Source organism: Mycteria americana, chromosome 5 (assembly GCF_035582795.1).
Source record: "Mycteria americana isolate JAX WOST 10 ecotype Jacksonville Zoo and Gardens chromosome 5, USCA_MyAme_1.0, whole genome shotgun sequence".
Lineage (NCBI taxonomy): Eukaryota > Metazoa > Chordata > Aves > Ciconiiformes > Ciconiidae > Mycteria > Mycteria americana.
Window position 1 is genome coordinate 18,658,145 of NC_134369.1, and position 25,781 is coordinate 18,683,925.

Here is a 25,781-nt window from a genome sequence, read left to right on the forward strand (position 1 = left end):
GGCTGCGTTTCACGCGGTCTTTTCCTCATGGTTACAGGGGGGAGGTGATTCTCCTCCTCTGGTGAGACTCCAGCAGGGGTGCTGCATCCAGCTCGGGGGTCCCCAGCACAAGACAGGGGCCTGTTAGAGTGGGTCCAGAGGGGGGCCATGAAAATGGTGGGAGAGCTGGGACACCTCCCCTGTGAGGAAAGGTGGAGAGAGTTGGGGTTGTTCAGCCTGGAGGGGAGAAGGCTCCGGGGAGACCTCCTTGCAGCCTTTCAGTATATAAAGGAGGCTTATAAGGAAGACAGAGAGATCCTTTTTACAAGGTCTGTCATGTCAGGACAAGGGACAAGAGCTTTAAAGTGAAAGAGGGTAGGTTTAGGTTGGACATAAGGAAGAAACTTTTTACAATGGGGGTGGTGGGACAGTGGATCAGGTTGCCCAGAGAAGCTGTGGGTGCCCCATCACACTGGAAGTGTTCAAGGTCTGGTTAGACAGGGCTTTGAGCAACCTGATCTAGTGAAAGATGTCCCTGCCCACGGCAGGGGTGTTCGACTAGATGATCTTTGAAGGTCCCTTCCCACCTAAACCACTCATGAATCTATGACGCTGCAGCATGCGTTAACAGAGAGCCACAGAGTGTGAATGTAGGCAGCAGAAACAGCCACAAGTTTGGAAACATGGAGGAGAACCACCATCCCTGGTGGGCTTCCTTCCAACAGGTCATTTTAAGGGTTGGCAAAGACAACAGGCCCTACAGAATAGCTCACATCCCAAATTTAGTAACAGCCATTTGTGTTTCGACATCTACACTGAATTAACCAAGTAATTCACACTTCAGTATTGGGCTTTAATATTATACGTAGGTTAACTGCCTCAATAAACATTTTAATGTAATACTTGAATGAATCATTCTCTGTATTGTACTGTGACTTGTCTGCATTTAAGAAACGCTGTGTGCTGAAAACTACCACTTCTATGGATTTGTTCCTTTATTCCCAATACTTTGATTCCCTTCATCACTCAGACTTTTAAGTCAATTTCAACTACATTTGGCATCCAGATTATGAGCTCCCCCAGAACAGAGTTGGCTTTTGTTATCTGCCTGTATGGTGGCTGTAAAAGAGGCCTCTGATCCTGGGTCTTTGTTGATGATACTGAGCCTCATTCCCAGGTGTAAAGCTGGATCAAATGATATTAAATAAGGATTTAGACCAACACCCAAATCCTTGCAAAATGGGATGCTGTTAAATACAGTATGAAACACCATTCCAGAGAGCTGTCATTGGAGTAGGTACTGGTCGCGCTTTATTTACAAAATCCAGAGATTTGTACACAGCAATCTACAGGACAGCATAGGGCTGGTATCAGGAGGATAAAGGACATGCTCAGCAGGAATTGAAGATGCCAGCAAGGAGTCTTAGTTTCAGAGGGAACCTGCTTCCTTTTGACTGAGGAAGCTACCAGACCCCTCCAGGAAGGAAAAGAAGAAAAGCAGCAGCAATAGCCAACCCAGGCTGATATTGCTATTTTTGTTATCGTTGAGGTGTGGGAACACAAGTGATTGGTGAAGGAAGAAAGAGGAGACCAGCAGGGTTTTGGCATGCCACTAAGGGCCGTCCTGTCTGGTTCTTTACTTCCAGCGCCCGCCAACCTTGCCCTTGGCTCCTGCCTTCTTGCTGCTACAATACAAAAGGAAAGAAAAACATGTCAGCATAATGGAAGTGATGGGGCTCTGTGACCACTGTGCCTTTCTGACTCTCAGATTAGGATTGAGCTGCTTTCACTTCTCACATGTTGGGCACACCTGCCATAGAGCACATCCTGAGAAAAATATTGTCAATATTGTGGAAAAAGATTCCTCCTCAGGCTCTTAGTGAAAGGCCAGGATGTGCATTCGTGAAAGAGGTGGACCCTTCCAGATTCCTGCATTATCAGGACAGAAGTCTAGGTGGTCTCAAAACTAAATGACAGGCCTATCCAGCCACAGACTTGATGTTTCCTGAATTCAAATCTGCTATGATCTGGGTTTTAGGATTTAGAGCTGTTTCTGGAGAAAATTTCCTAATTATCAGGGAGCTCTGGTCAAATTCCCCAGATGCTCTAGTCATCTAGTAGTGGAGGCAAAAAGCTGAGCAATAATTTAAATACAACTAAGAATTGCTTTGCTCTAGGCAAAGGCAGAGTGGCTTCTGCCTTATATCATGAGAGCAAGAGCCTCCAAAACAGTCCAAACAACTTTTTAGGCCTCCCCTCATATCAGTATCCCTGACTTGCTCGTTGTGTGTGGGAGCAGTCCAGCTACACTCCCCAAGCAAAGCACCTGAGGCAAACTGTCTCCAAATAGTATCTTCTTGCACACAGAAGGGCAATCCTACATGCAAGCCACTTACCTTCTGAGAAGCAGGCACACCTGGAGTCAGAGAGGGGCCAGGCGTGAAGTTAGTCAGGTTAGATTCTGCACCGGCTCCACTAGGCAGCACCTTGGCTTTTGGGGCTCGGCACACCACCAAACCTTTCCATCTCATACACACGATGATGAGGCTGCTTCTTGAACCAAAGCACATGCAAACTGGGGGCAGCTCTTTGACATGGCAGAGCATGGGGTTGGGGGCCAAGCACAAGGTGGTGGGGCCTTGCTATCAACAGAGGGACCTTCTTCAGAACCACTGGTTCCTCCAGGGAGCAGAAAAAGATGTGGACAACGTGTCTGGGGAGATTTTTGTGGTGCTGCCCCATGGATTGGTTCAAGAGCACTAGCAGTATTTACAGAAGGATGTAGCACAGTGACACAGACATACACATAGTGGATACTTTACCTTTTGACCAAGTTAGACTTGGTCTATTCAAAAATTGACCTTTTACATGAGAGAAAGCAGAGCATTTTCTGCTTATCTTAAATTCTTCTCAGTGTCCCTTTTGCCAGCCTTTCCGCAGGTTCAAAACCCAGTATAGGAACTGCGTAGCTCCTCAAACAAAGGCAGAGTCCTTTTATCTCCGTAAGCGCCTGTGATGTTTGATGTTATGCCTAACCTTTAGAGTGTGCTTAAGGAGACTTAATAAAGTCTGAAGCAAAAGGATCACTTGATCCTTGTATAAGACAATAGCAGACATTGCTTTGGAATGATACAGTCTAGTGTGGATAGGAATTTAAGTACACAGAAATCTCACGAGCTGTGGGCTTCTCAGTGCAACCTTTTCAACTGATGTCCTGAGAGAATATCATGTCTTTTGAGGGAACAAGCATGCAGTATTGGTACTGCCTGTTGTGGGTGGTATGGTAGCGCCCCTCAGAAGAGCAGCAGCCCAGACAAACCGTGGCATCCTTCTGCAGCTGCACATTCTGCTGAGGTTTATCAGCCTACAGCTCTGTACAGAAAATACCATGGGAAGGTCAAACCTTATGTTTGGCATCTACAGACAACTGAGCCCGCAGTGTTACATTCATCTTGATAAGGCAGGGTGGCTTGGGGAAGTGGGAAGGCAGTGTATGGTCATCCAAAGATGTCACCAAAGACCACCACTTCATTGCTGGCATGACTTTGCTAAGAAGGTACAGAAGAACAGTGAAGATCAAATGCCACCACTGCAGAGCTCTCCTCCCTTGCTTCCCTGCAGTTCCTTCTCTGTGTCTGTTAGTTTTCTACATGTCCTGGCCCCCAGGCTTTGTCTAGCCTAATCTCTCATAAGCTCACTGTAAACACCTAGAATAGCTAAAGATATAAGACTCAAAAAATCTAATGAAATTCAAGTCTTGTGGGGAAGGAAAGTGGGAGAGAGATGATGAGTGAAAAGAACTCACAACAGTAATTCCATTATGTTAGTCTTGTTACACACCATTCCTTATAATCTTAGTAACCACTTGTTTACCCTTCATAAACAAGGGTTGTATTTCCTCAAGTATTCAAAGCACCTCAGTCAGGTGTTTGAAAACCCCAGCAATAAGCAGATGGAAATTTTGCAGACATGGTGTGAAGAAACATGATTTTCTCTTGTTAGCTGTTACATTCACTTCAGTTTCCCCTTCATTTTCTCAATGTGAGGCAGGATGGGAGTTGCCCTTCCATCTCTAGCCTCATTTCATTGCAACAAGAAAATGTCGGTGTTGAGGCTGAAGTGACTACTTTGAACACTGAGAAGATATCCCCAAGCCAGGAGCTAGGAAGGGGATACAGGTACTTACTGCTTCTGAGCCTGATCAATCCGGTTCCTGAGGGTGACAATCTGCAAACAACACACATGACCAGGGTTTTTAGAGATAAAGAAACCTTGTTCCCTCACAGAGAGGGGAGTTTTACGTGCTGAAGTGCCGGAAGCAGCTGCCTATGGTAGGGATTAATACTTCCTTTGAAATAAAAGCTCACCCTTGTTTAAAGGGGAGAAATGTTGCTCCTTGGCAATAAATCTGCAAGCCATTTTCATATGTGAAGGGAAAGAAGAGCTAGAATTTTATAACCCTTATTAGAAGAGTTCCTATGTATACAAATTAATCTCCTATGAACTCACATGTCAAACTGCAGGCAAGTGAACCAGAATTGAACATCACCCCAGCCAACTGGAAAGCTCTTGCATGGCCCCATCCACCTGTATGTGTCAACCTCACTTTCTCACTCTTCCCCTACTCCTACACATTCAGCAGCATATAAGCTCAAAGAGCTTTGGTGGACTTTGGATGGGCACCTCAAGAAGGGCAGATGGATCACACATTCTGCTGGAGTAACTTTGTTGGTTGGGAGAGCAGGAGGTGAGGAGCTTGCAGCAGTCACCACCTTTCCAGCCACTCGTCTAATAAGAGAAGACAACTTTTAAAGGGGCTGAAGAAGAAAATATTCAAGGCAAGCTTGAGCAACCAGAGAGGAAAAGGTTGGAGCTGGGGCTCTAAACACCCTCCCAAGCTCTGCTGACGACTGCAAGCCACTAGAGTCTGTCCTACAAGACGGAGCGTCTCTGTTTAGCCATAGGTAGACTGCATATTTCAACCTGATGCATGGGAAAGCAAACACCTACCTTGCACAGGATGAGCACTTTATGGCCTGACTAGCACCTCAGTCCTGGCCCATAGCCCTGGACTTGCTACTGAAATCCTGGGAGTCTTCCAGCTCAGGTACTGGAAAAGCCCACAGGAACTAGGGTGTAATAGAGAGCCCTCTTTTGTCCCTTCACCTTCTCATTTGAAACCAAGTCAAGGTTCTACCTAGTCTTCCTGGGGTGGAAAAATGCATTTGCCAAGACGTATGCTTTGCTTCTGCTTTTGGTGTAATTCAAAGTTCTCCACTGGCTCTGCAGGTCCAAGAACTAATGACCCAACATTTGAATATTTAAAGTCGCACTTGACATTCCCCACGTGCGAAACAAGAAAAAAAAAGTCATGCATTCAGGTTGGCCCAACAACTGGTATTTCCTGGCTCATGTCTTTCCTTGGCAAACAGATACAAAATAAGAGACTGAAACATCAGCGTGAACAGGACAACACAAGGAAGGAAAGATCAACAGATCAGCTGGTTTTGTACTTACTCATGGAAGTTTTAATATCTGCAGCAGCGGTTTAAATTATTTTTTGCAACCGAGTATTTTTCCCAAGTGTGGAGGAGAACCAGCTGTCTTCAGTTTGACCCAAGGACTTAAGACTTACCTTCACTGATAACCTTGTGGTAGTGACTGTAACACTCACTCTCCAATGAAGCACCAAAGAGCAACAGACACTAGAGCTAAAGAACAGCTCCACTCCTGTGTGTCCCAGTTCCTTCCTTTGTCTCTCCCTTGCATCCTTGCTTGTGTCTCCTTCATTCTCTTTGCTGTTTTCACTTACCTGTCTCCTCACTTTTTTTCCTGCTATCATCATCCTTTTTTTCTTCCACTCTTCTCCCATCTCAGCTGTGCATTTTCCTTCTATTTTGCTCATTCTTTGTACTTTCTATCCTTGCTTTTCATCAGCAGCCACCCGTCTCTTTGTTTATGCAGAGGTTTCATTACCATAGCATGTACGTCTCCCCTGGCACTGCCTTAATTCCTGTTGTTCCACACCGAGTTGACCTGTTATCCTTAAGCTAGCCCTCTCCAGTATTTTGGATCTGGATAAGCATGTGGCCAAAAGGTGGAGAATCTTTCCAAACCCCATACCATCCTTTTCAGTGAAGTCCAAGCTATTACACATGCATCCATAAGCTTCTGCATGTATCCCAGGTGCATCACAGCCACGCTCATAATACCAGAGGTTTGAATAGAGAATTATTTTAGAGATGGTCTGAGTGGGTTGCATGCTCTGTTCTTCAGCAACATCCCTATTGAACCCCAACTCTTTTCCTAAATTACCGCTTCATCTCTTTTCAAAGAATGGAAGGGGAGAGAAAAAGGAAGTGAAGGGAGAGACACAAGATCCAGTTTTCTCTTTTCTCTCTGCACTTGGAGCCAAGTGCCAGTTTCTGTCTGGCATCTGGCCTCTGACCATGCGGCAGGCTCATGCATTTGGTAGCCTTTGCTGCTGCTGTTACACAGGCAAGTTCATTGTACTTACAACTTGGAAAGCTCCTGCAGCCTGCAACGCAGTGTTAAAATCTAAGAGAGATTGAGATAGTTACATTGGTGTTGCTCATTCCCTGTCAGCATGTGTCTGTGTGATTGGGAATTAAAAGGAGAGCGAGATGGACAGAGATCCAGTAGGATTTCTCAGCCACTGAAACCTAACGTGAGTGCAGACCTGTCCTGTGACTGTGAAGGAAACACATCCACTTTCTGTTACCATATGCCACTTCAGTCAGATGCTCCTGTCTGGAGACAGTTTTCAGTGACTCCAGAGAGCTCAGTCCACAGGCAATCTGTCTGGGATGGGAATAATACTTACAACATTCAAGTGTGAAATCAAAGATGGGTTTAAAAATATTACTTTGCAATGGAGATGAGTGAATTGAGTTACTGATTTTTCAGGCCACAGTTACCTATAGATAAACAAGAATGAACAAGATATGTTTGGGCAGAGGGTGGAGAGTCCATTTTCTGTTAGGATTGCCTTTCCATGGGGCACTGAAAACCTTGAGAGTGGTCTATTCAATTTCAGCCTAAAATGTGAAATCCAGTCCAAGTATGTACAGTAGGGGAATGCAGTTCCAAGTGTCTTGCTGCTTAAATATTGCAAAAGGGCATTGGAGACCCAAATTATGTCACCACATGGCTTTTGCCAGAGGAGTCACAGAGATTTTTGCATTTTGGACCCAGTGCCACTAGCAAAATGGCCTCTCAACTCACCTCGTATTTTTTCCTCTTGATCTGCTCTGTAAAGTCATACTTTTCAGTCTCCAGCTGGTATAACCAGTCCCACAGTTCCTTAGCCTTGTCCCTGTGTGTTTATGGGGAAAGGAAGATGGGAGAAACACATCACATCATATATTTTCTACCATTTTCACATCACTAGTACTGAGGCTTTTTACGTTTTATTTAATGCAGTTCACACATCTTCCTGCAAGCCCGTTCCATCCTCTGAAAGCTACTCACCATTTTCAATGTTACATTTTTCTCACCTTCTCACCCGAGAACCTTTTAGACTCGCACTCTTGCATGTGTCACACACTAACGTATTTCCTACAGATTTAATTTTCCCCCTAACTTAATGAAAGAAAAGAGTCCAGCAGAATCAGACGAGAAGGAAGGAGGACTCTGAAGGCCACCCAGATGAGCAGAGCAGCTGCCATTGAGCAATCTCATCTGTTTCAGGGCTGAGGTGAACCAACCTCATCTTTCAATCATGTGTAAACTCCAACATGTGGAGTCCAGACTATCATCTGATGACTGCTCTGCACCAGAGCACTCAGCTCCCAAGCCTCCAGCCTCCATGGAGACCCGTACTCATACCTTAGCAGCTCAACTCACCCCTGGGAATGCTACAGATACCAATCTGTAGGTTTGTTCAACTAATCTCAGAGCTGGGTTTAAAGTTTGTACCTAGTCCTGTAAATGACTAATCCTTATTAGCAGAAGAGGCTAACAGGAGCATGCTAGATGGCTACCAAACCATTTCAACAGTTCCCCACATCCCTATTTCCCCTCCATTCTCCAGGTCAAGGAAGGGCACAACTTAACATTGTCCCGTGATGAATTTCAAGGAAGGCACTCTCCTCAACCTCATTTTTTTCACTAGAAAAGACTCCAGACTTACATTCAGTAAGTTAGGATAAGCATGTTACCTCAGCTTGTCTTCATTAAGGTGGTCGATGTTCAAGGGCTTGCGCCTCTCTGCCAGGACCTTCTTCTTTGTCTCTCTAGCTGTTTGCTTCTTCCCTCTCTTCTGATCAGCCTATTTTCAGAACAGCAATTAACGTCAGACTGCAGACATTCAGGCTGAATGAAATTATTTCAGTGACAGAGCATGTAAGACAAGCTGCTAGGGATCCGGAAGAAGGAAAGGCAAGCTGTTTTCTCAACTTGTAATGAAGACTGTTCCCAGTCAACCCCATGATTTAATGCTTCCATATTTCTTCCACCAATCCATGCTTTTTACCTTAGCCAGATAGCTGCTGTATGTGGCACCCATGGAGGACAGAGCCTTCTTCTTCTTGAGATCATCCTCAGCTTTTCTCTTGGCATCTTCTTCCTCTCTCCGTGCCTTTTCCTCCTGTGGAGTGTGACACACAGAAGCAAGTCACTCTAGGGGAGACTCACAGCTTCCCCAGCAGCCAGTGTCACTGCAGGGAAAGTGATCAGATAAGCACCTTGATGAGAATTGGCAACTCCTGTTTCCTGCCGTTGCTTTAAGAGGGTGGTCATTTCTTCTCCAGACTGAGACAGGCAGAACCTGTAGGTTTTTTCTGTCTCTAGAGATGTCCTCCAATTTGATGCTGAGACAAGGAGAGGGATGCAAAGACACTTACCGCAAGCCTTGCCTGACGCTCCTTCTCCTTCTCAGCTCGGATTCTCTGTTGCTCTGCTCTCTCAGCTCTGCGCTTCTCCTGCAAGAAGCAGTGGCAGAGTCATCATTGTGGCTTTATCTACCTCCAGTATTACACCCCACCACCAAGAACTTTGGTTTGTAGAGAGTGAGCTACCTACTCCCTTGCCAGAACATGCAGAAGGGTCTCGTGCAACTCCCAGATGTAAAACAAGAGGCTGGGAGAGGGGACAGATGTGGGAAGGAGCCATATGGTGGTGACTTGAGCAGTCACTTCTGTACGTGGCAATACAGCTTTCTGCCAAACTCTGACAGCGGGCTAATGAATTCAACTTCTCATCTACAGAGGATCTCTCAATCTAGTACAGGGAAATGGCAGTATAAGGACTCACAATCCTCTCCTTGAGGGCAACCAGCTCTTCCTCTTCCTTTCTCCTGGCTTCAAAGTGGCTGTCAATCAAGGCCTGCAGTTCAATCAGGTCTTTGTTCTGCCTTTTCTTTTGGATGTCCTAGAAGAGCAGGAAAATGCATTAAGCCAGCCCATATTGCTCTGGGAACGTGCCCTCGACATTCCCAGCACCCTGCCTACACAGAGAAACAAAAGCAGAAAGTGTCTGCAGCTGTCCGTGGAAGTCTATGGGATTAGCTTAAATGGCTGTTGTTGCAGGTCAGAGACAATCACCAGGTGACAGTCAGGAGCCCAGAAGGGAACAGAATCCACATATCTCATTCCCCTACACCATATTTTATCCCTGGCTTTGCTTAGCTGCCTCCTCTTCACTTTGGGATATGAATCTTACCTAGAAAATGTTCCTGCATTTTTGGGCAAAGCAGGTATTTCTGTGGATATTTTCAACACGAGAGTTTCTTCATTTTTCTGTCAACTTTCTAGGAAGGTATTTGGATCTCTGTTTATTATTACAATTCTGTTGTCATTTTAGGTAGTGTTTCTCAGCAAGAGATGAGTATAGGCCTGCTCTATTTCAACCTGCAACTTTCAAACCATTTACAACAATGGGACGGGGGATCTGAGAGCTCCTAAAATACTTACTTTCTCCTTTCTTCATATATTGGCTTCAAAGATTCAAGGAGACAAAACGAAATTCATGAATTAACATTTTAGCTTAGTCACATTAGCAACAAATGTGTCCAGAGAGTTTCAGGGAGCAGAGAATAGCCTTTCACTGAAAAGAGGTGGCAAAGCCTCCATGCTTTTGTCCTTGACTTTATCTTCAGCAGTAGCCAGTACAGGAAGACTTATGTGGTTTGCACCCATGTGTATGGCTCAGGTACAGACAGGTGAACACAGTCAGTCTCAGGAATACTTACATCAAAATCTACTTTCTCACCCTCCGGTATTTTAGGAGCAGTTAGTCTGCAGAGAGTCAAAGAAAATAAATAAAAAAAAATTCATCTTAAAGAGCAGGCAGCTTTTTAAATAGTATGTCCTGCCCTGCCCTGCCCTCAGGAACAATGCTGACAAGGGGAAATGTTGATGGAGATACAGAGGGGTGAAACAGCAAGTCAGTGGAAAACCACTCCAGAATAGCACTAAGGACCATTGTCCTTCATGGAAGGTCATGCAGGGCAGGGAGTTACCCCTAAAAACCCTTTTCATTCCCAAAGCCTATGGTCATTCCCTACCACACAGAAAGACATCGGCCTGTGAGGCTGTCGAAGTGGGAAGGAAAGGTACTGGGGCCCAGAGCCAGAATGTCCATAGGAAACCTTAGTTAAGCTCAAGTCAGCCCAGCGCAATGTTTGCCATCCTTCCTACTGTCAGCGATCCTGGATGGATGGGTAGTTTCCCAGCCATAGCCTCACAAAGGATTTAGGGTTGAGTATATCCCACCTATATCTTGGGGTACTGTGAGACGACTGTATCTTGGACAGTTCACAGGTCCTCTGACTCTATCAGGAACTGGTCTTAAGACTCTGGCCAGTTAACTAGTGCTAAAGTATCCTCTGGCAGAAGCAGATATCCTGGAAAGGCACACAGGAATGTGGATGTGGCATGAGGGAGGGTTGGATAAAGGCTTCTAGTGGCCATTTGCCTAACAGACAATCTAAGGGCTTCTGCTAGATCAGAAAAAAGATCCCAGGATTTTGAAACTCCCTGCCCCTCATACTTACTTTATTCTGGGCTTCTCCTCTGTATTTGGAAACATGGAGTAAAACAGGAAGGGAAAAAGAGGGAGAACAGTTAGAACAACAGAGATCATGCCAGCTGCTAAAGTAAAAGGAGGGAAGGGAAATTTAATCTTAGGGGAAACATCCCAGAGAAACTGGTTAAATCTCAAGGACTTCCAAAAGAAATACACACACTTACATGCCCCTTTTGCTAGGAGTGAATCTGTTTTTACCCTTGAAACAGAATTTGGCAGAAAAGAATCAAGAAACTGTATAAAAGTCCCAAACGTAGCATCTGGAAGGCAATGGTTTCATGTAAATGCTAAATTATTTTTCTCAAACCATCCTGACCAAAGCTCTAAGGAGGACGGCTGGGCTGGAGGGTAGAAGAAAATGTTGCCTTTTTCAATCAGCACTTCTTTTGCTAAAGGTAACCTGAATTCACAGTCGTATAAATGATAACTAGGCTTCACCAGTTTTGCTCAAATGCCTCGCGTGGAGGCCAGGAGGGAAAAAGATTCATGACAGATTTTCTCCAGGTTTCATTGACTCCCAAGACAGCTTAGAGCACATGTCCCTGAGATACCTTGGTGCCGTGGGGAAGATGCTTATTCTACTGCACTATGTGGTGCTCCTCAAACCAAGCTTGGAAAGGCCATCCTCTCTTAGCGAGCATCCTCTCCTGCTGAGGTACATGCAAAATTCCCATGAGTGTTAATGGGAATGATCTTTGCATCTCCAGGAGAGGTATAATGAATGCCCTGATAGGCAGGCTAAGCCATCACAGAGACTGTCAGCTTGGGCCCTCTGGCAGTCAGAAGTGTTCCCCTACAACAAGTAACCTTTCCCTGGTTCTCAGAAATGTTCTGTCTTATGAGTTACTTGCTTAAGATTTGTGCTTGTGATCAATTCCCCTCCCTGCTATGCTTTTTAAACTTTAGTTATTAACTCCAGTGTAACGCCAGTAAGTTCAGCACTGATATTCTCACAAACAGAAGTAAATTAAACCTATGTGTTTTTTCTGGCCCCATCTCACAGAGACCCGGGTAGACTTTCATAACCACATGCTACGTTTGAACTTTCAGGGATGCTGGTGGATACCACAGTACAAGACTCTCTCTGTGTTGGTTCAGTGGGAGGAACTGCGATAAAAAGCTCACAGCCTATTCAGTCTGGTAAAACCAATCAGCTTTGTAAAGTAAAAGTAAAAACAGCCTCCCTCAGGAGTGGGTGCATGAGCCCTGCCATCCATGTCATAATACAGAAAGCTATTACATTTTTTCAAATGCGTATTTGCATCCAGCTGTTTTGGGACTACAAATGGATTTAGGAATAGCAAATGGAACAGAGTAGGATAAAATAAAACAAAACATTATAAGAGGAAGAAAATAGCAAAAACTGATACTGGAAAATATTTAGTGAAGACATCAGTTGCAAGGATGTTGGCTAATAGAAAAATTGAGGAAGTGGCTGGAAATGGGTTATTGAGATAATTAAGAGAAAAGACGTGAGATCAGAAACCAGCCTTCCCTTTCTCTCACACTTTCCCATACCAATTTCAGTAATGAAATTTTGGAGGGTAGGCTTTTCTCATTTGCTGCAAGAACACTGTCTACCAAAACACATCTCAGTTGAGGCCTCAAGATGTTAGAGCAACGCTAATAAAATAAACAGCATGTAATTAGAAAAGTGTTTTAGAGCACTCGCATAAAGGAAGCCACAAATCACTCCTGAAGAAAAATACCATTAGCCAACAGTGTACTTTTATATTTCTCCAGGGTTTTTTTTAGTTGTTTTGCTTTTCAAATAGCCAGTGAGCTTCTTAACACATTAGTTAAATTGGGTTTTTTATCTGGAGAGAGCAAAAATAATCACAATTAACCAGTCTATCAGGGATGTTATTCACACAGGATTCCCTTCCCTTGTGACATACCCAGATAATTTTCGGAAGCATTCCTGTTTAACTTAAAGCTGCCAGTTAGTAACATTTCAGAGAGGGGGGGAAAAAAAGTAGACAGGAAATGACTGGTTTTGTTTGTTGACCTTGGTTGCCAGGATCGACACCTGTCTGTCAATGACTGTGTGAATTTGGTTTCAGCTGCCACCAAATCAGCACTTTAAACTTAATTAAACCAACAAGCAATTGTAAAAAGAAAAAGAAAAATTAAGGTTAGTTGTTCTTGAAATAAGAAATTGTAGTTAGAATATTTAAAGGTACCTCCAGAAAACCAGAAAAGGGGATAACAAAGAAATATGAACCTTTATTAAAAAACCTACAGTAATAAATCTGTCTTTTGCAGTGCATGACCCAGCATGGTCCATACTGTATGCACCAAAAGCAGCCCAGGGATGTGATTTATTTTGAAATGCCCCTTCTTTCAAGACACCAAGTCAAGGAACTGGGCAAAAATTTGTTGACAAGCAGGAATTGTCATAGCAAATTCCTGTTCCTGTGGCAGATTTTGACTGGCATTCTGGTCATTCTGCCCATGAACCATGGGGCTGTGACAAAATCCCCACATACAACCCTGCCAAAAGAAGGCAATAGCCACTGGAAATCCAAGTTTACTGCCCTGGTGATTACAGAGTCTCTGAGTTTCTGGTTTCCAAAAGGGTTAGCACAGGGAGAGTACACACCACCATAAATACAACCTCGCTTTCTCCTGCCCAATCTATGAGATATTCACACAGTGCTCCTCCTTTCTGTGAATCCATCTGAACCACCTTTACTTCATTCAGAAATCCCTAAACATGCTCCCTTAATCCCACTTCTCAGAAGCAACATCTCTAACTCACAGTGTGTCCTTGGGAAAAAAAAAATCAATATGCTATTAAAAACAAAAGGAAAGAGAGAGAAAAAGAAGGAGAGAAAGGGACTCAGAAAGGTCCTCAGGTATTTCCCTAAATAAGAAGAAAGCCTGAAAAGCAAGAAGAAAATTAAAAGAAATGAACCAAAAGAAATCTACAAAAACAAAACAAGGAAACACAGAAAATGCAGGGTCATTTCAAGTGGCATTGGGCTTTGTCTTTGGAAACAGCTGGCCAGGTGTTCTAGGGGTTGAGGCACTCAGAACACAACCGAGCTACTTCAAAGGCCTGTAAAAGTCCATGAGAATCTTTCTATACATTTAAACTCATTTTGAATTTGGCCCAGGGACCTTAAGTTATCTTGTCCTCAAACAAGAGCAAAACTGACCCTGCATACATTTAGATTTGGTCTTTTTACATGAGTCTTGTCCCCACCCATGTGTTCAAGCATCCAGTCAACCAAGTATTATAAACACACTATCTTAAGTCCATGGCCTGCCACACCAGTATGAATAAATTTATTCACATACTTGATGTTTAGCACAATTTTAAATTCATGGCTGGTGCAGAAGTTTAAATATCTGTAGCTTCAGGCCTGGAGACCATGACCTTCTAAAGGTTGGGTGAGGAAGGCATGTCTACTCAGGGCTCACCTCCATTTTCAAGCATGCCACTTTCCTGATTTTTTGTGGATGGAGAAGGTTTGCTGATGAGAGGTATGACACAACAGGTTCTAGCTAAAAGACAAGTCCAGAGCAAGCTTCTAGAGCTTGGTTTTCACTATCTACTATCCTAATGAGGATGTACAGGCTTCTCAATACAACAGTGTCCTCCCAAGGGTGATTGGATATGCACAGTAAGCAATTCTTTGCGGCAGAGATGTTTTGGCCCAGTTCCTGATTTTAAAATCAAGTGAGGAACAAAAGAAAAATACACCAAAAAAAAGAGTGAGATGTTAGAAAGATGACTTTGTTGTCCTAAGACAACACTGAGCTACCATCATAGTATTCGCCTTCTTCATCAGCTGTAGGTTGAAGAATAAAAGAGAAGTAGCACAGTAGTCAGTCCACAACCAGTGCTGTTCACCTGAAAACAACTGTCCCCACTCTCTCCCTGCTACGCTGGGAACCTCAGAATCTCTGGAGATAGAACAAGAAGAAAAAACACCTTTTTGGTGATTTGATTTAGCAAACATACAGTCCTTTTCTCCATGTTCATCCAAAGCCATCCAGAGAGACCATTTCCCTCCTGTCCTCTCTTTGCTCTTGAACAAGGTCAGTGTTTTTAACACTGTTTTCCCAGCACTGAAAGAGAAAAAGTGTGAGAGTCTGTAGGTTCATCACATACCTTCTTCAGGGGCTTCCTCTGCTGGTGTCATGGTATGAGCAGTGATGGAAAGACAGGAAATAGGAAAAAAAAAAAAAACAAAAAACAAAACAGATCACATATTTAAAGCTCTTGGAAGCCTGAGGAAGAGACCAGGGGATGCATGAAGGGGGGGGGAAATAAAGGAATTAGTGAATTAAGGCAAAGAGAAAAGGTATCTGGAGAGGCTGTCAGGAGTTAACGATGCTGTAAAGTTAAAGTAGTAGTAAGCATGGAGATTAAAGGAGAAAAGGGCTGCAAGTGATCATTGTGGTTAATATTTGTTTCTCTTGTTTTGTTCTCTTCTACCAACCCAAGACTCCTGTTCTTGGCTCTCACACACAAACACACTCTTGTGTTGCAACTAGGTGGATTAAATCAGAAGTCATGTCACATACCTGGCTCATGAACTTCAGGTGTGAAGTGTCATGGAACAAGGTGCAATGGAAAATAAGAGAATGAGAACGAGAAACCTGTTATTTCACACACCAAAAGAGCTTTTGAGCCAAAGGGGAGGAGGGGCAGAGAGGAAAAGGGGAGAGAGGGATGAAGTTAAGAAATAAACCTGAGATAAAATAAATTAATTACATTTGAAATAGCATATAAACAGAAGTCACAGGACAGGAAAGGAATTCAGTCAGGTGAAACAGGCAGATTTACAATAATAGTGCAGTGCTTAAGAAAAAACTTATAAGCATTATATGACATAAAGCACAACCTGACAGCACAGCATACCAAGGTTTACCTTGATTTGAAATATGCACATGAACATAGTCAGCACGCTCAAAGCGCTATTAGATCCATCCTTTTCTACGGTAGTATTTCACACATTTGAAAGAAACACAATGTGGTTCAGAAACCTACTGAAATACCTGTTGTAACTCATCATCAACGTGCAGCTAATGTCCAGAGAAGTTCAGTTCTCTTTTCTAGAACTATAGCTAAGGCCATTTTCTTCCTTGAAGACAACTTGGATGTCTATATAAGTCTACTGCTGTTCTTCACATCCATTTGCAATGTAGAATTACAAACAGATTACTTCATAGGAATAAAAGGTTCATTAAAACTCTGTGCAGGTCTACATTTCATTCTTCTGGGTTTTTTGGCAAAGCAAGAATCGATCAGCAATGCGGATTTGCAGGGCAGATTTTGCTTTTCAGCCATACACGCACTACTGAATATTTTGCAAAGCAGGCATAAAAATAATGCAAAATCTCACAGTATTTATATTCCCTGTGTACAGTCAATGGGTCAAATTCTGCCCCAAGATTTGAAACAAAGCTTTTGCTATAGGAAGAAACATTCATTCTCCTATCACAGTGCAGAATTTAACCCATTTCACAAGGACACTTTTTGCTGGGCTACTCTTTCATGATAGTGTATCTGTTCCCCTAGTTTTTAGTAAAATTTTCATGCAACAGGTAAGTTTCCTCCTACTTAGTGCTGATTACATTTTACTGAATAAAAATATTAAACTAAAAAACCAACAACCCCAAAGGCATGCAAGTTACAAGCTATCATTAACAGATAGGTTGTTATCTCCTGTCACCTTGTATTCACTTCCCACGCACACTGTCCCAGCAGACAGACACTGGGGAGTTTAGAAGTTAAATCACATACCTGGAGGGGGGGCTTCATTTAGTAGGAAGTGTCAGGGGAAAAACATAGGAAAGGAAGATAAAAGAATTAGAAATAAGTTATTCAGGAGGGGATCACCTCAAACTTTGGTAAGACTGGGTTGAAGGAGTATCATTTGCAGACTAGGTTTTAGGGATAGAGCGTTAATAAGAGTGGAAAAGGAGATTAATTACAGTGGGGTATGAAGTAGGCAGGGAGGGGATGCCATAGAAATGAAAGATAAAAGGAATTTGAATGTTGATGAATTGCAGCAATTTAAATCATGCAAATATATAAACAGTGGGCAATTGTAGTAACACAGGTGATCCTTAAATTTGAAAGAAAACATGCCCAAGAAGAGAGTTTTACAAGTGTGCAGTGTAACCTATGTTTCAGCTATGCGCATGCCCTTTTAGCTGTTGGAGGAAGTGTGGGGATACAAGAGTTACTGCAAGGAAGTAAGGCTTTAAATGTATCTCTGCGTTTGCATCTGAAGCTCCACCATCTAAGATCCTCCACTGGCAAATGTGAGGCTTAGCTCTGCAGAACGGGTAATATTCAGGTCTACACAGGGCTTGTCTCTGCTGCAAAGGAGTAGAAACCGCTCAAGCCTGCGTGCCGCGATCCCGCTGCGAGCATAAGCAGCTCCTGTTTCTGCAGCTCAGGTACCTGCTCTCTGCCCTGGCTGCGGTATAGTCACAGCCCTAAAAGTTTTCAGGGGCACTAAAATGTTTCTTCTAAGCTTCTTAGAAGGTGACTCTTCAGTTATAAACAATAATTATACTTGTTTCCTATAGGGAAAATAAATTTTAAGGAATCGTAAGAATGGGTTGATTCTTTGTGACTGGTTTTCTTCAACATCTTCAAATTCCTATGTACAGGAATGCTTCAGATTAATACATAGGAATTTAGATGTCACACACATGCGCTCGGTTAGGTGGAAGGTGTCAGCAAAGAAAAATAAAGGAATTAGAGCAAGAATCACACAACAGCAACAACTCTGAACTTGTGGAGGCCAAGGCTGTGACTTAGAAGATATATTAGACAAAGACAGCATTAATAACAAAGAAACTAAATAATCATACAGTGATATGAAAAGCTGTGACAGTCTCCCTCTGACATAAAAGTTTTCTTTTAAGCTTGTTATATTTACATATTATTTATAAATTTTCTTTTTTGTCATGCTTTATGTTACAGAGGGAGAAAAAAACATGGGGAGACTGTAGGTATGGCTTTATTGTTAATCAGAGTACGTTAATACCTGGTGTTTTGCACAAATTTCAAGCTCATATGTATGTCAAATCTTGAGACCAACACTGAAGTAGTGAGCAGCAATTCAATAAATACCACGGGAAAGATGTACAGAGGCAGGCAAAGCAGCTGGGATGGTAGCTATGACCTTTAACTTCTGCAAACCAAGGTCAGAAAGCCTTAGGAGCAGATAACAGACAAGAATGAATATGGTTAAAAGGAGAAGAGAAGGATGTGAAACGCAGAGCAGCGAGAATAGGAGGGAAATGAGAAGCAGCACACAGATGAATGTTGAAGTGTTAAGTCATGCAAAAATCAGTCATCAGACACCTTTCACCTCACTCACTTCAACCCTGGCAAAAGTACTGATCTCATCTAAACTAAGAGGCTGGTCTCCCTCTGTGGACAGCAGAGTGAAATAGCTGGGATGGGCGGCTGCTGAGATGTGACTGCTTCAATAAAGCTACTCCAAATGGCACAGAATAATTTTCACAGACAGTTTAGAGGACGCTGCAAGTTCAGTTTCTGCTTTTCCAGATAATAAACATTATAACATTCCCGTATGCAGTGTAAGGATGGCTCTGAGTCCAGTCAGTGGCTATTATTACAGCTTATATATTGAGATATTTGTTTACGAAAATGTTATTACATTTTTCATGCAACAGTTAGCTTATCTTCATTATTATGCATCACAGAGCAGAGGAAATTATTACTGGTGGAAGGTGTAAGGAAGCTGCAAGTTACAGTTATCATTAATATTTGATTTTTATCTGTTTTCTTCCACCATCTTTGAATTCCTGAGTATAATATTAGAGTTACTGGTATCATTTTCCAACAGAAACCATAGTTTCAATTACATTTCCATATTTCAAAACTCATGTAGATTTAGCTATGATTCTGATTAAAAAAATAGAAACAGTTTCACACCTATAAATGGTTGCATAGATATTAACATCTCTAGCACAAAGCCTTTTCATTTTTTGCCTTGTGACAATCTCTCATTCCAGATTTGTTCTTGCATTACACTGTATATATCCCACATTATCCGTAAAGGCAATGCTTCAGAAGCATCTAAAACAGAATTTTGATTTCAAAATCCGGAAATCCTCCATAGAGGAAAAAAAATTAAATGTTGGAACAAAATGTTTTGTTTCAACTAAATAAAAAAAATCATTTTCAATAGCTGCCAAACAAGGCATTCCTCCCTTTTTTGTTGTTGTTTGTTTGAGAAGTTTCCATTTTGTCCCAATTCAGAACACAGCCCAATTGTGAAATTGCCAAGCGCAATTGAATTTCCAGCACACAATAACCCTTCCGATTGACGCAGAGGAATTCAGAAGTCACATACCTGGTTCATGGACTTCTTTAAGAGGGAAGTAGCAAGGAAGGAGATGCAAAGAAAGATAAGAGAATTAGAGCAAGAAACAGAGGATTACTGAAAAAACCTTACACTTTTTTTAGCCAGGATGAAGGGGTTAAAGGGATAAAAACCATTAATAAGATTAAAAGAGAAATAGAGCCATATGGATGTCAATTAGAAAATCATGGAGAGGAAGGACAGGGGGTGTTGGGAGATAAAAGATGCAGGTGACTAACATATATATTCATAATGTTATAAATCAAGTGCTGTTGGTAGCCTTTGGTTGACAAAAATATTTACTTGTATTTAAATCAAGTTCATTTCCCATAGGTTTGCATGTGCAAAAAGGGTATAGACAACCTGTTCTTATTCATGTGCATAGAAATCCCAGCCTCTGTGGAAATCAATGGGCTCAGAGGAGCTGTCATTGATTTCCTTAGTGCCCAGGATTTCACCACTGGTGTGCAGGACCGCACACCAGCGTGGGAAGGTAAGTACGAGCATGTTACTGCTCTCTGACCTGCAGGATAAAGTGTCCAGTGAAAGCCTAGCTGGACATGCAGGGGCGGGGACAGAAGGGCAATGGAAAGGTAAATGGGTTTGGGCTGGCAGGCTGATGCTTTAACAATCATGACCTACTATTTTGCTAATCATGCAGATTGTCTTACCAGATCTGGACTTCAATTCACGTTATAAAATCAAGCAAAAACGCAACCCTCCTACCCCCGTTTTTGCATAATGCACATTAACCCAGAAAAATACCAATAGTTATGGAAAAAGCATGCAACTACATCTTTTCTCTGAATTGGCACTTTCTACAAATATGCTGCAACCAAAATGATGCCACTCGGTCCAGTCCTTAGCCCAACAGAAAACTAGGTGTGATGCAGCGTCACTTGTTGCTCATGACTTCAGATGCCAGTCTCCACATCAGCATACATTGCTGCAAAAGCGAGTTTTGTCTCTGCGCAGTGGTGGAGGGGACAGGAGGAAGAGGTGTGCGCAACTGAAGGACGTAGCATTGCCACAGGGCACGGCTGTCCCACCTCCAGCCCCGGTGCATGGCATAGAGGAAATGCTTTTGGGAACACTATCCCCGTACCAACTGGTATCCGTACCGGTAGCCTGGTTAGAGAAATCAGAGCGCTGGGGAATATATAAGCAATGCCCAGGCTGTGCTTCAGGCATTGCTTTCAAAATAGCGGTTAGTACTTATTACTCATCACACTGCTTATCCTACAAGAGCGAAGCAGCCATCAGTGAGCGTGCAGAGGATACTTTTGCATCCTCTCCTCTTCAGCCACCTCCAGAATTCCTGCACGTGTTACTGCTTTGGACAGAAACAGAAGAATTCGTAGGTCATGGCACATACCTTCCTCATGAGCTTTAGCGGGTGGGAAGAGTCACAGAGCAAAATGCAAAGGAAGACAACAGCATTAGAAACATCAGAACAAACCTTCCCCCCACAAAATGGAGGGGGAGGGAAAGCCTGGGAGTATATTGCAAGGAAATAAAATGAATATGGATACAAAAAGCACTCCTGGAAGTGAGGGCACAAATGGTCTGAGATATTAAAAACATAAAGCTGATTTAGGTGGCCATATCAGATTACATTTGTCTTATGCACATTCCTGCAGTCTTGCATAAAGCCCGGAGCAGCATGCCCTTTCACAACCCTGACGCTCACCCAAGTGGATTTATAACCTGAGGCTAGCGGGTTTTTGGTGGCACGTGGCTGCACATACCACCGTGAGACAGTTGCCTAGAAACTCCATTGCACGACGAAAACCATCTTTAATCATTTGCAAAGCTAAAGCATCAAAATTATCACCAGTTGCATTATACAACAGGGTTTAAGCTGAAAAAAGGGCATGTGGAAAGGCTATCATAAGAACGTCAGCCCGGTAAAGGAAGGCAAATCCTCTCCGCAGCTGCAATGTTGGCAGCTGCTGTAGCAGCAGACCGATCATGGGCACATCTGCACATTGTCCAGAGGCCCGACCTGCCCTGAATCGTGCAAAATAAGGCTCCCAGGGAGACCCAACCAGTCTCGGAGCGAAGGCTTTTCAATCTTCATCCTTTTAAGAGGTTTACATTTCCCAGCAGTTTTCATACATTTTTTTTCATGCAACAATTACCACGTAGCATCACCAGTGCATTCGATGTCAACACAGAACACAAAGGAAGAGAGTACAAAAACCAAAATGGTGGCAAGTTTTATCTATATTAATATGCCTATTTTTAACTCCTGTTTCCTTTTACCATCTTATGGCTTACTGGCTAAACCAGAGCTTACTCTGAAAGACAGGAATTCAGGAGTCATGTGACATACCTTCCTCCTGAGCTTCTTTAGGTGGGAAGAGCCACAGGACAGGATGCAAAGGAACATTAGGAGAAACGCATTATTACACGGGCTGATATTACACAGGCTGAAAACTCTGTTAAGTGAGAGGGAAAAGTTTTATCCCAGTAAAGGATGCACTAATGGCCGGGAGGGGAAGGAATCTGAGGCACATGAAACAACTGCACCATGTTAAAGGAACAGGGAAAAACATATTGGAGAGAGGAAAATCTAAGAATAAGCTCAAATAACACATGCTGAAATTTCCCTCTAATTCCAGTTTTATAGGAACAATCTCCTGCCATTGCCCAGATGGGCTTTACGGTGAGCTCCGCACACGGCAGGAGAGGCTGGGTTACCACCGAGCCGACAGCTGCTGGACCTTGCACAGAGACCGTTCCCATGTTAGCCTGCGGCAGAGCCGGTCACAGAGGAGAGGTGGAAAGCAAAGACAACAGAAGCGATAAGGCAAAGTAACTGGGTCCTGCTCCTCTCGCACCACCCTTGAATCCGCCCCACCGCCAAGGAGATGGCAGGGAGCAATTCGGAAGGTGATGGCACGTACCTGCTTCGTGAGCTTCATCAGGTGGGACGTGGTAGGGAGCAAGAGCAATGAGATGGAAAACGAGAACAGTTAGATTAAAGGGTGTGTGAATGCAACAGCGAGGTCTAAAAAAACACAGGGTATGAAACAGAGAAACAGAGGAGGAGGTGAAATGGAGACAGGCAACCAAAGCACGCACAGGTACAAGAAATGTAAAACCTTCAGGACCTGGATGCTGTAAAAACCCTGCAAACCACTCAGAGCAGGTCTCCCACAGCATTACCCTTGTTTCAAATGTGCCTGTAGCACAAAGCTTTGCAAATGTGGAACCAACGCACCCTTTGGCTCCTCCTACCTGGAGCACCACATCCCAAACTTCTCAAGTGCGAAGGGAGGGTTTCTGTTCCATCCCCTCTTCTGCCCTACCTGTCCCACTTTGCAAATGCTGCGTGCAGTGCAGGGATCCTGCTGGGGTTACTTGCCAGCATCTACATAGATATAATTAATAAGATCCACATTCTGCAGTATTACTGTTCATATTATATATAATATTATATATTATAGTCTATAAACCTATAATATATACAATATACTATATATAATATTACATATTATATAATATGTACTGTGTAACGTATGGCTACACACATACCTTACACAGATGGATTTTGATTTCAAAATCCATCAAATCATTATCTGCCAAGCTACACAGGAGAAACCAGTTGACATCTGATAGAAAACTTTATACCCAGACCCCTGTTATTCCACGGCAGACATTACAAACACCCGGGGCTAAAAATCAGCCTCAGAGCCTGCTGTGGCTTGGATGAGGGGATGGTATCCGCATTTCCCCTTCTGCTCCCTCCCCGAAAACGGAGCAGAGGTGTCCGCACAGATAATGCAAGGATATGGGGCACCCTCGGTGCAACATGTGCAAGGGGAAGAAAAGCCCTCTGCCTGCAGATTGTCCCAGCATCTTTCTCTTGCCTCTTGTTTTCTTCTACCACCTTGCAAAATCAAGGCACGCATTGGCACGGAGCCCTGCTGCAGGAAAGAGCGGGGCTGAAAAGCTGTTTCACATACCTTCTTCTTGAACCTCTTCTGCAGGTGGGAAACGGCAGCAAAAGGAATGGGAGGAGAAAATTAAAACAAGAAATATCATATTGGAACATTCTTGAGGTTTGCCAAGCTCCCAGGCCATTATGGGTAAGAATACACAATGATGGAATTACAGAGTGAGTGAGAATTAAAAATAACATTTTTATGGGCATATTATGGGGTTATAAATGTTACTGAAATATGGGAATGTGACCACAAATGACAACCACATTAAAAAAGGCATCCAATATTTTATTCTTTATTAGAGCTGGCTGAAATTTCCCAAAAGTGTCTTTTGGTGAATTTTTAACCAAAAATAAAATTGCTGCATTTCTTTTGTTTTAAATCTTTTTCACAAAAGGTGAAAAATTTCACCAACATTTATCAATTTTTGAAATTTCAAAGAAATTAGTGCCTGAATTTCAACAGATGGATATAAACTTTGCAGGGTGTCCCCCTCCCTTTTAAAAAAATCTAAACTTTTGGAGAGAAAGGAAGGGACTTGACCATTGTGACAAAAAAAAGGCAAGCAGTTCAGTAAAAATGGTATTCCAAACCAAATATATATATATGTATTGTGTGTATACACATATGTGTGTGTGTATATATATAAAAATTCTATGTATGTCTGTATATTATATATATTATATTGGTTTATGTATATGCATGTATTTATATATAAAAATGTATATATGTGTGTGTATATATATATATAAATGTTTTGGTTTGTTTTTTTAAACAAAAAACAGGCTCAATTTCCTACCAGCTCAATAAGTGACATCAATGTCCATCATTGCATTGATGTCTGTGGCTCAGGACCGAGTCCCAGCCACTGGGTGTGAAGCGTTCACTCTGGATTTCTTCACACACATTCTTCCTCTGCATTGAGAGAGAAAGAAAGCAGAAGCCATGTCACATACCTTCTTCCTGAGCTTCAGGTGGCAAGTGTCATGGAAAAAGAAGCAACAGCAAGCAGGAAAATGAAAACAGAAAACTGTTAGAAACTGGTATTGGGGTGAGCTCAGGCCTGGAGAAAAAAGTGGTTAGAAAGTGATGGAGAGAAGTTATATGGAAAGGAAACGGATGACTTTGGAAGATAACACAAAGGTCAAGCAAAAGTGGAGAGCAAGGAGAAGATACACCTCAGAGGAGACAGTCATGCAGATTAAAAAAGTAGTTACCTGCCTATTAATTTCATATTAATCATTAAATTCTTGAGACCCAAAAGGAGACAGTTAGGGAAGGAAGGAGAAAGGCAAGAAGAAATGCTTCTTCTTTTAGGAAGGCTTGTCTGTAAGAGCAACACCCTTTGCTTACTCTTTGGATATTTGACAAGGCATGAAGCATGGAGCATGAATACCACCTCCACCTCCTTGGCTCTGCCCCTCCGGGCAGGACTAGAGACACGATGATGACTGAAGGCACCTCTACAACCCATCTGGCATCTCTATTTTCTTTTGTTGAGCCCTTGATCCCGTTGGAAGCAATACTGGGGGAATTAGATACGTAAGGATAATGTACCTTAAGGCAGGAACTACTCTGAGCACAGCCACAGTCACACATCTGTTCCCACCACCACTGATGGGAATTAGCCAGTTGCAGCAATTTGGGGGAATCTGTGGCCAAAAAAAAACCCTGCTGTGTATAAAAATCCCCAAGATGGGTATTTCTGCACAGGGACAAGTCTCTGTCTCAGAGCTGGTCTCATACCCTCCACATGCAAATAATCCACCTCCCGCTAAAGGGTTTCACTCTTGACCTCTTAGAAGATGTCTTGGACACTAAGGGCAGATCCTGGGAGAAAGCCCAGAGTTTGGCGCTCACCTCTGTCCCAGACACCTGGGGAAAATGGAGGATGACAACCAGCACCTACACTTGCCTGAACTGAAGCCAATGTGTCAAAAGTGCCCAGCAAAGACACCGATACATCTTCAAAATCTTCCTCTCCCTGCTGCCTACAAAAGCTGAAACAACTCAGGTGAGAAGGGCTTTTCATGCTCCATCTTTCCAGATCTGCGCTGTGTCTCTCGCAGCTTGTCAAATCACCTTTTGCCAGCTAAAAGCATGTTAAAAAACTTCATCTTTGCCAGTCAGTTCTCTGCCTTGCCTTTTCCATCCTCAGCAGCGCCTTGTCGGGCGCTCCTCAGGAGCTGGGCAACCTGCTTTTCTTTTCAGTTTCAAAGTTTAAACTCAATACGTGGACATCGCCAAAATGAGAATGGCAGGATTTCACTGATGATACGTTGTGCGGACTCTGCGTCAGTCCCTACTCTAAAACTTTCTGAGTTTATGGGTAGGTTAGCTCCCAGCTTTACAGCTGTCCCCTATGGCTCATACAAATACCATGTTTCACCATAACGTGAAGGCTCGGCACATCACGGCCCCAACTTGGCCAGTTTTATGATTT

General features: G+C 43.0%; 1 protein-coding gene across 1 annotated transcript; it reads right to left on the minus strand.

Annotated features, from left to right (window-relative positions):
- Nucleotides 1–1,267: 1,267 nt before the first annotated feature.
- TNNT3 (troponin T3, fast skeletal type) lies at nucleotides 1,268–25,579 on the minus strand. The gene is made up of 16 exons (XM_075501610.1): nucleotides 25,572–25,579; nucleotides 25,199–25,329; nucleotides 23,360–23,377; nucleotides 22,298–22,309; nucleotides 21,724–21,738; nucleotides 20,764–20,775; nucleotides 19,380–19,391; nucleotides 10,994–11,012; nucleotides 10,190–10,235; nucleotides 9,253–9,369; nucleotides 8,844–8,921; nucleotides 8,474–8,587; nucleotides 8,160–8,269; nucleotides 7,225–7,315; nucleotides 4,166–4,206; nucleotides 1,268–1,664 (listed from the first exon to the last, which is right to left on the minus strand). Exons 1-16 carry the CDS (start codon nucleotides 25,577–25,579, stop codon nucleotides 1,616–1,618), a joined length of 873 nt encoding a protein of 290 aa, XP_075357725.1. The 3' UTR covers nucleotides 1,268–1,615.
- Nucleotides 25,580–25,781: the final 202 nt, after the last annotated feature.

Coding starts and splice junctions, on each gene's coding strand:
- TNNT3 (XM_075501610.1), bottom strand. Junction 9,370..10,189: donor GTGAGAAAGTAGATTTTGAT/GTAAGTATTCCT, acceptor CTGCTCTTCTAG/GACATCCAAAAGAAAAGGCA. Junction 1,665..4,165: donor ATTGATCAGGCTCAGAAGCA/GTAAGTACCTGT, acceptor TTTGTATTGTAG/CAGCAAGAAGGCAGGAGCCA.